Below are 10,974 nucleotides of genomic sequence, written 5' to 3' on the forward strand. Positions count from 1 at the left end.
AATCATAAAGTATTGCATATATTAAGAGTTTTAAGATTTTATTTCAGTGTAGGCCACTACTTTTATAGATAATTATGCCTTGATGGGTTTGTAAAGCCAAATGATGAAACCATGTCATGCCACATCTCAGTTCTGTCACCATATCTTAGGTTGGAAGAATAGTGCAGTGACTTCAGTGAAACATTGAGCAGATATGACCTATCTGCTCAATGCAACAAACAATACAGAGCATAGTATATGGAAGGGTGTGAAGGCTGCAGGCTCGGTGCATACTGTAACTGTAGTCCCAGTGTTCAGAAGGTGGCCGGCATACCGGCTTCCTGTTACAGTTAATTTTCCCATTCATTTGTTTGGAACAATCAATGGGGTTCCACCACGCCTCAAGCCAAGTTCAGACAGGTCCGGTGCATCTCAGGAGCAGGACAACTACTAGATATGAAAGAAGGAACTAGACGAGTGGTTCCCTAAAACGCCTGCTTTTAGGGTTCTTCTAGCTCAAGCTATGAAAATAGCTGCTCTAGCTACCTATAGCTACCTCTTAAACCTTTTTATCGTTTGAAATTGTATGAACTGCAAACACGTGGAGATTTTGTATGCGTTTTCAGATGAAACCTAATGCTGAGCGAAATCAAATGAAGCTACTGTAAAGGGAACTGGAAGAGGTGTGCGTGTGTGTGTGTGTGTGTGTGTGTGTGTGTGTGTGTGTGTGTGTGTGTGTGTGTGTGTGTGTGTGTGTGTGTGTGTGTCAAAGCTCCGCCTCCCTACCAGACTCTGCTGAGAGACATCAAGACAGAAATAGATATATAGAAATAGTGTTGTATATCCTTACACTCCTCAAATAACGACATGGACAGATGATGAGATTCACCTTCAGATCACACACACAAAACTTCCAGTGAGGGAGGACGCTGTCTTTCCACATCTACAGGAGGGAATACTGACCCAGACCACTGGAACCTGCTGCTGAGCTGACTGATGAACTTTAAGCCAAACCGGGATTCACTGTCAAAGTAAACTACAGGGAACATTCTAGAAGAGGGAGTAAGGTAACGACTGATTGAGTGTTTGAAGCTTCACTCGGATGCAGAATGGCTTCCAAGTCACCCCTAGAAGAGGATTATTCCTGCCCTGTGTGCTTGGACATTGTTAAAGACCCTGTCGTCCTGTCATGTAGCCACAGTTTCTGTAAAGCCTGTCTGCAGGAGTGGTGGAGAGAGAAGGAAATAACAGAATGCCCTGTTTGTAAGGAGAGACATTCAGTGGATCCACCTCATAACCTGGCTCTGAAGAACCCGTGTGAGGCCTTGATACAGGAACATCAGATGGATCCACCTCATAACCTGGCTCTGAAGAACCCATGTGAGGCCTTGATACAGGAACATCAGATACCTCATAACCTGGCTCTGAAGAACCCATGTGAGGCCTTGATACAGGAACATCAGATGGATCCACCTCATAACCTGGCTCTGAAGAACCCATGTGAGGCCTTGATACAGGAACATCAGATGGATCCACCTCATAACCTGGCTCTGAAGAACCCTTGTGAGGCCTTGATACAGGAACATCAGATGGATCTACCTCATAACCTGGCTCTGAAGAACCCATGTGAGGCCTTGATACAGGAACATCAGATCGTTTCAACAGGTTCTGAGGCTCTCTGCAGTCTGCATGCTGGGAAACAGCTCTTCTGTCTGGAATGTCAACGGCCAGTGTGTGTCGTCTGTCGAGATCCTAAGAAACACATCAACCACAGATTCAGAGCCATCGGTGATGCTGCTCTGGACCACAAGAAGGAAGTCCAGCAGAAATTACTGAAGCCTTTACAAGATAAACTGGAGGTCTTTAATGAAGTTAAAATGCACTATGAACTAACAGCAAAACACATTCAAGTCCGGGCCTGGCACACAGAGATGCAGATGATGGAACAGTTTCAGATGCTTCATCAGTTTCTACAAGACGAAGAGGATGCCAAGATCACTGCACTGAGGGAGGAAGAGCAGCAGAAGAGTCAGATGATGAAGGATAAAATTGAGGATCTGAACAGAGACATATCAACCCTTTCTGACACAATCAGGGCCATACAGACGGATCTGAAAGCTGAACACATCTCATTCCTGCAGAACTACAAGACCACAGTGAAAAGGGCTGGGCAGCTCACACTGCAGGAGCCACCGCCGGTCTCAGGAGCACTGATAGACGAGGTCAAACACCTGCAGAACCTGACCTTCAGTGTCTGGGACAAGATGAAGGACATTGTCTCCTACACTCCCGTCATCCTGGACCCCAACACTGCTCGTTCGTGCCTCATCCTGTCTGACGATCTGACCAGCGTGAGACGCGGAGAGAAACAGCACATTCCCGACAACCCAGAGAGGTTCGACTGGTGGTACGATGTCCTGGGTTCCGTGGGCTTTAAGTCGGGGACTCACTGCTGGGATGTGGAGGTTGGAGACAATGCAAACTGGACAGTGGGTGTGTTAGCGGAGTCTTACCAGCGGAGGGGGAGCGGAGGGGGTAGATTCTGGAGAGTAGGGTTACGCGACGGTAAATACAAAGTGATGTCCTCGTCGGGGTCAGGCACTGACGTCACGTTGAATCAGAGCCTCCAGAGGATCAGAGTCCGGCTGGACTGGAACGGAGGGAAGCTGTCATTCTCTGATTGCGATACTGACACCCACATACACACCTTCACACACATGTTCACTGAAACACTCTTTCCATACATTAACACTGGGCATGCTGTCCCTGTGAAGATGTTACCGGGAAAAATCTCTGTGACTCTGGAACAATGCAGTTACAGATGATGATGATGATGAACATGACTATAAATAACTATAAAATATAGTTTTAAAAAGATCAATAGATTACAGTGTGAAAGCCTGAAAGACCATTTAATCTGCATTGGATTTCAAAGATTTTTCACGATAGTTTACGTTGGAAATTTTGTTTTAACAATTTTCAGTTTCAAAACACTGTGCTGTGAGCTTGTAGATCTGCTATTTTTGCTATCAATGCTAGAGAGCTAATAGCATGAAGTGTACAGGCACCCGTTGCATTTGCCGTTTTAATCTTCTCCATCTATGGCTTTTTGTAGTCGCATGGCATAATGGCCAAGAAACAAATATTATTCCCAATGGCCAAATATACTAGCAATCACTTGAAATATATATTATTTATCCTGTTGGCTTATTGTGCATATTGCTTGGCCACTGTGGTTTGCTGCTTGCAGGTAGTATTAGTTAGGTTAGGCCCTAACGGTCCTCAAACCTTTTTGTCCGTGCACCCCGTTACCTCCTGACCTAGCTGACCCCCAACGCTCAGTCTCAGTGTATTTGGCCGAAAATAATATATTTTTAAATTATTATGGCAAAAATCACAGAATGTCACTGCACTGAGAGACATACAACAGTGTTTTACCAAAGTTTGGTGTAAAACCACCATTACCCTTTTCATGTCACGCACCCCCGGCCTAGAGGGTGTTCACGGCACGCACCACACGTTTGGGAACCCCTGGTAGGGTAATCTGAGTTCCCAGAAGTTGTTAGGGTAAATTGAAGAACGTAGGGAATCGCTGGTTTAAGGTATGAATTCAATCAATCTTGAGCTGGGGTATTTCACTATGAAATCAGAATAATGTAACTTTTATTGTTATTTTCCTCATTCATATATATAGAATATTAAAGGGATTGTGACATTAAAAAAAAGGTTTTGGAATTGTTCTTGTTTTTTTTAGGTTTTCCAATCTCAATTGCACCCAAAAAACATGAACTTTTAACATTCAGTAGATTTTCTGTGATCTGGGGTTTTCTGGCTCAAACAGGTGCTCTGATTTGCCGGCAGTAAGTGACATCACTCAAATCCCATATATGTCAATGGGATTTGCCAGCAGATGTCACTGTTTCACTGTGTTGCCTGTTTTCATTGTAGCTCAAAAGGCCCAAAAAACCCCAAAGAAAACTTCAGACCACAGAAAATCCACTGAATATTCAAAGTTCAGGTTTTTTGGGTGTAATTGAGGTCATAAAACCTAAAAGAAAAAAGAAAAAGAAAAATAAATGAAAATGAATGTCAAAACCTTTAATCTAAAAAAATAAAAAATAAAAAATACAGAGACGGTGAGGGTGAAAGACATTAACAAGACTCCAACTGGAATCAAAGTGGAGTCTAATGTTTAACTTGAATGGTTTACTCAAATAAAAATGGTTGTTCCCAAAATGTAAGCAGGTACAAAAATGGTTTCAAAAGGCTAAAGGCCAGTCAATTTACAATTTAGACATTTAGCAGACGCTCTTAATCCAGAGCGATTTACAATAAGCAAGAACAAAAAACATGGCAGTACATCACATACATAAAAAGTAGTTGTCATGAAACATGCGTAAGCTAAGAACATAACAGTGGCATATCTATATAAATGCTATTACTACATACAATGCAATTCTAGTGCTGTCTACGTAACATGCAGTCTGTATACAATGCTATGTAAGTCTACATAAAGTTCTATCTAAGGGTGCCATACCTTTGGTTGCTTTGAATGCCAGCCAATGGAGGGAGCGGAGAAGGGGAGAGACGTGTGAGAATTTTGGCGAGCTGCGGCATTTTGGATTAGTTGGAGAGGCTTAAGTGCACATGCCGGTAGGCCAGTCGACACCAATGCAACTCCTTGCAATTACCGCCATTGGGGATAATAGTTGTAGTAAGTACAGTAAGTACCGGTAATTTAGTTGCAAGTAGTTGCAAATAGACAATTGTGAGGACTGACCTTTAGAGCCAAAACACAATATCACATGATAAAATGGTACCAGCCTAGCCCAAATATTTAGATTCTCGTAGAGGTTTTTTTCGATTCTGACGAATCTCTCTACGAGAGTCTAAACGTTTACCCCGCCCCTAACGTCGAAAAGAAACGTTTATGCCTCAAAATCACTCTTACCTTGTACAAATGCAAAATCTAAGCTGCTTTACATTTTGCCCCACTTGTTTGTGATCTGTGCGCACCCATATTAAACACCGAACATGCTTATTTTTCAATAAAAAGGGTATTTTAATCCACTCTGTCTCGGAATCTGGCAGCCATCTTGGTTTTCTCTCCATTGTAGATGCGCAAGAGAACCCTGGCCGCTAGGGGCGCGGGCAATGTTCTGTTGCGCATTTACAATGGAGGATTCCGAAACAGAGTGGATTAAAATACCTTTTTTATTGAAAGATAAGCATGTTCGGTGTTTAATATGGGTGCGCACAGATCACAAACAAGTGGGGCAAAATTTAAAGCAGCTTAGATTTTGCATTTGTACAAGGTAAGAGTGATTTTGCGGCACAAACGTTCCTTTTCGACGTTAGGGGCGGGGTAAACTTTTAGACTCTCGTAGAGAGATTCGTCAGAATCGAAAAAAAACCTCTACGAGAATCTAAATGTTTGGGCTAGTACCAGCCTAAACATGACACCAAGACACAAGCTCACAAAGGGTAGTGTGATGAAAAACTGATGACACAGGGGAGTATAAATAGACAAGGAGTAACTAGATACCGGTGAACTCAAGACAATCAGCACAGGGATAGGCTAGGGCCGGAACTAACAGGTTACAGCAGGTGACTATGGTTAGCAATATTCAGGGTGGTGACACTGGTGAGAGACACGTAGCAACTAAAAGGGCAGACAGAAAGACATCAGAACAAAACTACGAAATAAGAGGCACAGGAAACACCATGGGGAATCAACAAACTACCAGAATTGATTTTGACATAATTATTCTTCTGACATTCAATATTTCAACAATATGTCTTGTCTGTATGTTAGCTTGTGTTCATCGAATTCTGTGATGACAGTTGACTGTCAGCTAGGTTCAGGGTTGTCAACTGCATGGTGTGAGACATAAACTTCTCACAAGTGGTTTTGAGGTACTTGTTTTGTTAGTCAACACATTCATCCTCTTATTGATGATTGTATTAATGTTTTAGGATTTCTATTTCTGATTGTGAAAATAAACAGAAAAACGAAACAAAGTTACACCTGTGTGAACTGAGCGGTGCAACTATACATTTACTGTTATAGTTACTGAATGTACTGTGCTCAACATCCAGACCCCCAAGAACGGTACCGGGCGCCAGTCCGGTTCCAACAGGCCGCCCACGTCCGAAACGGTCGAGAAATGACAGTTACCGTGTGGGGGTCCATGTGGGTGTCCCCGGAACGCACCCAGGGCTCTACTGTAGTGTAGGGCCTACAGCACAGAGTACAGTGGCACAGGGTATAGTCTACACCAGTCACTACACTGTAGGCTACTCTGTGCCACTTTACTCTGTGCTGTACTCTACTGGCCACTTTAGGTGTTGCAGGTGTCGGACGGACGGATGTACATACGGTACATACATAGGCTACACGTAATTGTATGTACAGTATGTATGTACACTACAGTATGTAAATTGTGCCATATTAGATTAGCGTGACAGATAGATGACACATTCATCCACGCATTGATGTTTGTAGTAGTGTTTTAGAATATATATTTCTAATTGTGAAAAAGTGTATCCATCTGGTGAATGTTAGAGTGCACACAAGCACAAAGCAAGAAAGGTTATGCTGTCATTGTAAAGTTGGATGTGTATGTGCTCCTTTGATGATGCGGATAGGATACTGTGCTGATTTAAAGCTTCATTTTGCATTGCATCTGACTCCATACAGAGCTTTCTCTGACAGCAGCGATGTTGTCATCCGATCAAGCACTGCAATCTGATCCTCCTTGTTAGATGTGCCGTGACTTGATATATAGGGTCTTTTAGGCCCCTGCTTTGGCTGAAATCCAACGGCCCATTTGTACAGATGGGCTTTTACGTGGGCCATTTTAGCAAAGCACCCTCCCCATAAAGCCAAAGTGCCTTGTGGCTTCATAATTGTGTGATTATGGTCATTTCCTATGGTCGGGGTGACAGGTACTATCCTTGTCAAACAGATGGTTTTGTCAAATTCTTAGGTCACTGCTTGCCCCTTAATCAGGGATAATATTTCACATAAAAGGCTGGTAATTCATGTGCATTATAGGCATGACAGGCAGGGGAGGATTACCCAACGGGCCTGGGCCTGGTTGAGTGAGGTGTATTTGGTTGGCTTCATAGCCAACAGCATTTTTTTTGTTGTAAATGCTGCTGAAATGCAGATGAATGTTGCTGCTTGTCACAGGCCTACACTATGTCAGAATTATGTGTGTGGGCTCCGCATGAAAAAAATACCGTTATCTCATGGTCTGGCAGGTCTGCCTATGATGACAGGACACTGAATGGCCTTTGATGGGAGGTGGCATGATTAACTCAAATATTGGAATGGGCATAAAAAGGGTTTTGTCTATGATGCCATCTAGTGGCAATACCCCTGCATTGCAACCACCTGGAAAATACCCCACAAAATGAATGATGGCGCATTATAACAAATTGACATGTCCTAATGATAATTTCAAAACATCTCCAAACCTCAAAATATAGTCTTAGTAGTCTTAGTATAATTAATTTCTGTGTATTTGGTTTAAATACATGCCTAAAACTTGTACACCATCATGCCTATTCTGTGGAAGAAAAAACAAATCAAAAGACAATCAAACTGTGTGGTTACTTCTATACAAGTATACATTTAAGCAATGAACAGTGTTCTGTCACCGAGGCACCCACCAATCAACACAGCTGAGCTGTCAATGCTGGTGTTGTATAATTCTTTTTTGTAGATCACTGCATTGTATAAGGGGTTAATGGCTGTTTGTTCTCCAGTGGTTCTTGCTTGCAGGCTAGGCTACTGTACTGTTGTTTTATGTTTTTCCTCCAGGGGGACAGTGCAGCTGTGCCATATATGGTATAATCATGTTGCGGACTGCGGAGTGATATACAGTATTAATGTGATTAGGCCCATGGTTAGGTGTGCCGGCATGCTCGTTTGAAGCGCGGGAAGAGATAGCCATTTCAACCAATCAGATTGATTCGTTGGAACTATACCAGTTGTATAATCCTCCAACTGTCCTTACGTATAGGCCTATGTGGTATCCAAATTTCATGATATTCATAATAACCATATTCTATGTCAAATATTTTGGTCACTGTGCTAATTTGATGCAGGTTAAGTGAGACACATTGTCTGGTCAGAGAAGCTAGGTCTGGGGATTTTCCTTCACTTGAGGTTCCCAGCCAAGTACCCTGTGGGCAGGCATTCTATTGTCTCAAGGGACCTTTTGAGATGTGCCATATGTTAAATCTTAACCCCACCCAGAATTCAACTTGTTTTGATGTGAAACCTATATCTTGTCATGTTGTGAATGAAATGGGGAGTCTTGACTGGCCGCAGCCAGTGGTCAGTACTATGGAGCCCTGAGCTCCAGGCTCAGGGTCTAAGGCCAAGCTCTCCGTCTTGGTCTCGGTTGCAATAAATGGTCAACAACACTTCAGTTCCACTCTCTCTGCCTGGTTTTCTTCATCCGGTCATCTGATGCTTTGACAAGATATTCACAGTATACAAGTGTGCTATTTAGTTTAGAGAACTCGAGTCTTCTCTCTAGTTTAGTCAGTTTGTTGTATTTCTAATATACGACATATTGGTGCTGTGTGTCTGTTTGTCAGATACGACATGTTGGTTAAGTTGTGTGAAAATACACGACACCTACAAATAGCATCACAGCACATCTTTTCCGGGACTTATCAGACCCGAACATGCACTCTGTGACGCACACTCGTGCTTCCGCGGTGCTTCGCAAGGTATCTCAGGATTTGTTTTTGCCCTCCCTTGAGCACATATACGCTCCAGAGCCGAAAGGGGCGTCTACCTTTATGTCTATGGCACTTCCCACCAGCTGCTCAAAGCCCCGGAAGATTAAAGGAACGGGTGCCACATGGGCTTGTGACCCGCTGGCTCACTTTGTGGCGTATATGTATGCTTGTACCTTACGAGTGCTTGCATATTTGGCTCACAGGGATCAGGTGGAGGCGAGTGCTGCAGGTAAAATGGTCGCCAGGCAGGTGCACTCCATCTTGTATGCCGACAAATGGCTCCAAGTGTGGCCCTGCCCTAACACTCTGCCCCTTTCACCCCCCCCCCCCCCCCCCCCGCTCCACAGATACACACGAGCGTGCGCGCACACACACACACACACACGCACACACACACACACACACGTAAGCAATCACACATGTGGGGGGGAGACAGAGACTGCAAGGTTCAAGTAGACAAGTTTTTATTAATGATAATCATGATGACGATGAGAATGATGATAATATTAATAATTAGTCATAATTATAATAACGTTAATGTCATAATAAATAGAACTTTTCATCTGAAGCACGTAAGGAAGCGTCATAGAAAGGAGAGAGAGAGAGAGAGAGAGAGAGAGAGAGAGAGATGAACGGAACAGAACGAAAACGAGGAACACAAGAACAGAAGGGGAGGGGTGGGGATTGGGGTTAGGGTTGGGCGAGCTTCGAGACATTTTCACCTTTGTCAATATATCCATTTAAGCTTTTTTACAACTTTTTAAACTTTTTATTAATTTTACCCGAAACATTTACAAAAAGGAGAAAGAGATAGATTTTTTTGTACTATTATTTTTTGTTTCATTTTTTTCTTCTTCTTTTTTCATTATTATTATTATTATATTATTTTTTTAGAAAATCCTTATAAATATTTTTTTTTGTCATTATAGAGCAAAATACAAGATTTTGGGAGTAAGACGGTGCGTTTTTTGTTTGTGTGTGTGTGTGTTGGGGGGGTGGGAGGGGCGGCAGAGGGGGTGGGAGTCGGGGTGCTATTATAATACAAGTACACAGGAAATACAAAAAGGTGGTGGGCAGAGGGCGGGGGGGAGAGGATTGGACTCGTAGGATCAGTGTGGGGGGGGGGGGGGGGCATCCTGCTATACTGTCACAGCTCAAGCAGTTGTGCTCTGGACTCAAACACGGTTCTTGATGGCGAGGGGGAGGGTGTATAGGTTCTCAAAGTGGGGTCTCTGAGGGGGTTCAGTGATGCATCACAATCATTTTAACCCCTGTATCCACAATTAAAATATATATATATATATCTTGAATATATTGGAAAACCTTTTTTAAACGCAAATCTCCTCTTGTTCCCCCTGTCAATCAATGGGACATTGGAGTTTGCGGCCTAATATAAAACTAATCTGGGGTAGGGGGTGGAGGTCTTGACATAAATAGGCTTGAGAACTGGGGGGTATCATTGCAGCGATTCTCAAACTTTGCGCTTTCAAGGACCCCCTACCCCCAGGTTGAGTTGTCAAGGACCCCCTACCCCCAGGTTGAGTTGTCAAGGACCCCCTACCCCCAGGTTGAGTTTTTAAGGACCCCCTACCCCCAGGTTGAGTGTGTTCATTTAGGAAGTGTCTCCAGGGGGTCTTTCAAGGACCCCCTACCCCCAGGTTGAGTGTGTTCAAGGACCCTATACCCCCAGGTTGAGTGTGTTCATGTCTTTCAAGGACCCCCTACCCCCAGGTTGAGTGTGTTCATTTAGGAAGTGTCTCCAGGGGGTCTCCCCCAGAACCCCCACTTTGAGAACCACTGAACCAAAGGTATATGACGGTGGACCTGGCAGTAAAACTGTGTCACGTTGCCCAGCTCCATCTGGAAGAGCCTAGACCAGTGGTCCTCCAAGTGTTTTGTTCTTTTTCTTTTTTCTCTTTCATTTCAAGGACCCTCATAACTCTGAGAGCCACATGGAACCACATTAACTGGATTGATTTGTATACACTCTGACAGACACCGGGGCTCCACCGGGCGCGTCAGCGTCGCGTCTCTGTCACCGCCAGGGAAAGTTCCCTTTTTAATCAATGAAGGGTGGCTCCACTGCCCGCGTTGCGTTGTGTTGCGTGAGATTAAAATTGCCCTGTTCGTTTTTTGACGCAACGCGCCCGGTGCAGCCCCGTTGTTACTGTACCTGTAAGGGTCCATTTAGAGAACCACTGTTCTGGACTAACGATATTTTTGTCAAAAAGAAAA

The 10,974-nt window shown here is 43.7% G+C and overlaps 1 protein-coding gene across 1 annotated transcript; it reads left to right on the forward strand.

Moving 5' to 3' along the window:
* Positions 1 to 895: 895 nt before the first annotated feature.
* On the forward strand, positions 896 to 3,920 carry LOC310869224 (E3 ubiquitin-protein ligase TRIM35-like). The gene has a single exon (XM_083779848.1). It carries the CDS (start codon positions 1,089 to 1,091, stop codon positions 2,802 to 2,804), a length of 1,716 nt encoding a protein of 571 aa, XP_083635974.1. The 5' UTR covers positions 896 to 1,088; the 3' UTR covers positions 2,805 to 3,920.
* The last annotated feature ends 7,054 nt before the right edge of the window (positions 3,921 to 10,974 follow it).

The sequence above is a fragment of the Protomyctophum parallelum genome (genome assembly GCF_964188405.1).
Source record: "Protomyctophum parallelum genome assembly, chromosome: 13".
NCBI lineage: Eukaryota > Metazoa > Chordata > Actinopteri > Myctophiformes > Myctophidae > Protomyctophum > Protomyctophum parallelum.

Excerpts from the sequence above, each read along its gene's own strand:
- LOC310869224 (XM_083779848.1), top strand. The coding sequence starts at position 1,089 with ATGGCTTCCAAGTCACCCCTAGAAGAGGATTATTCCTGCCCTGTGTGC.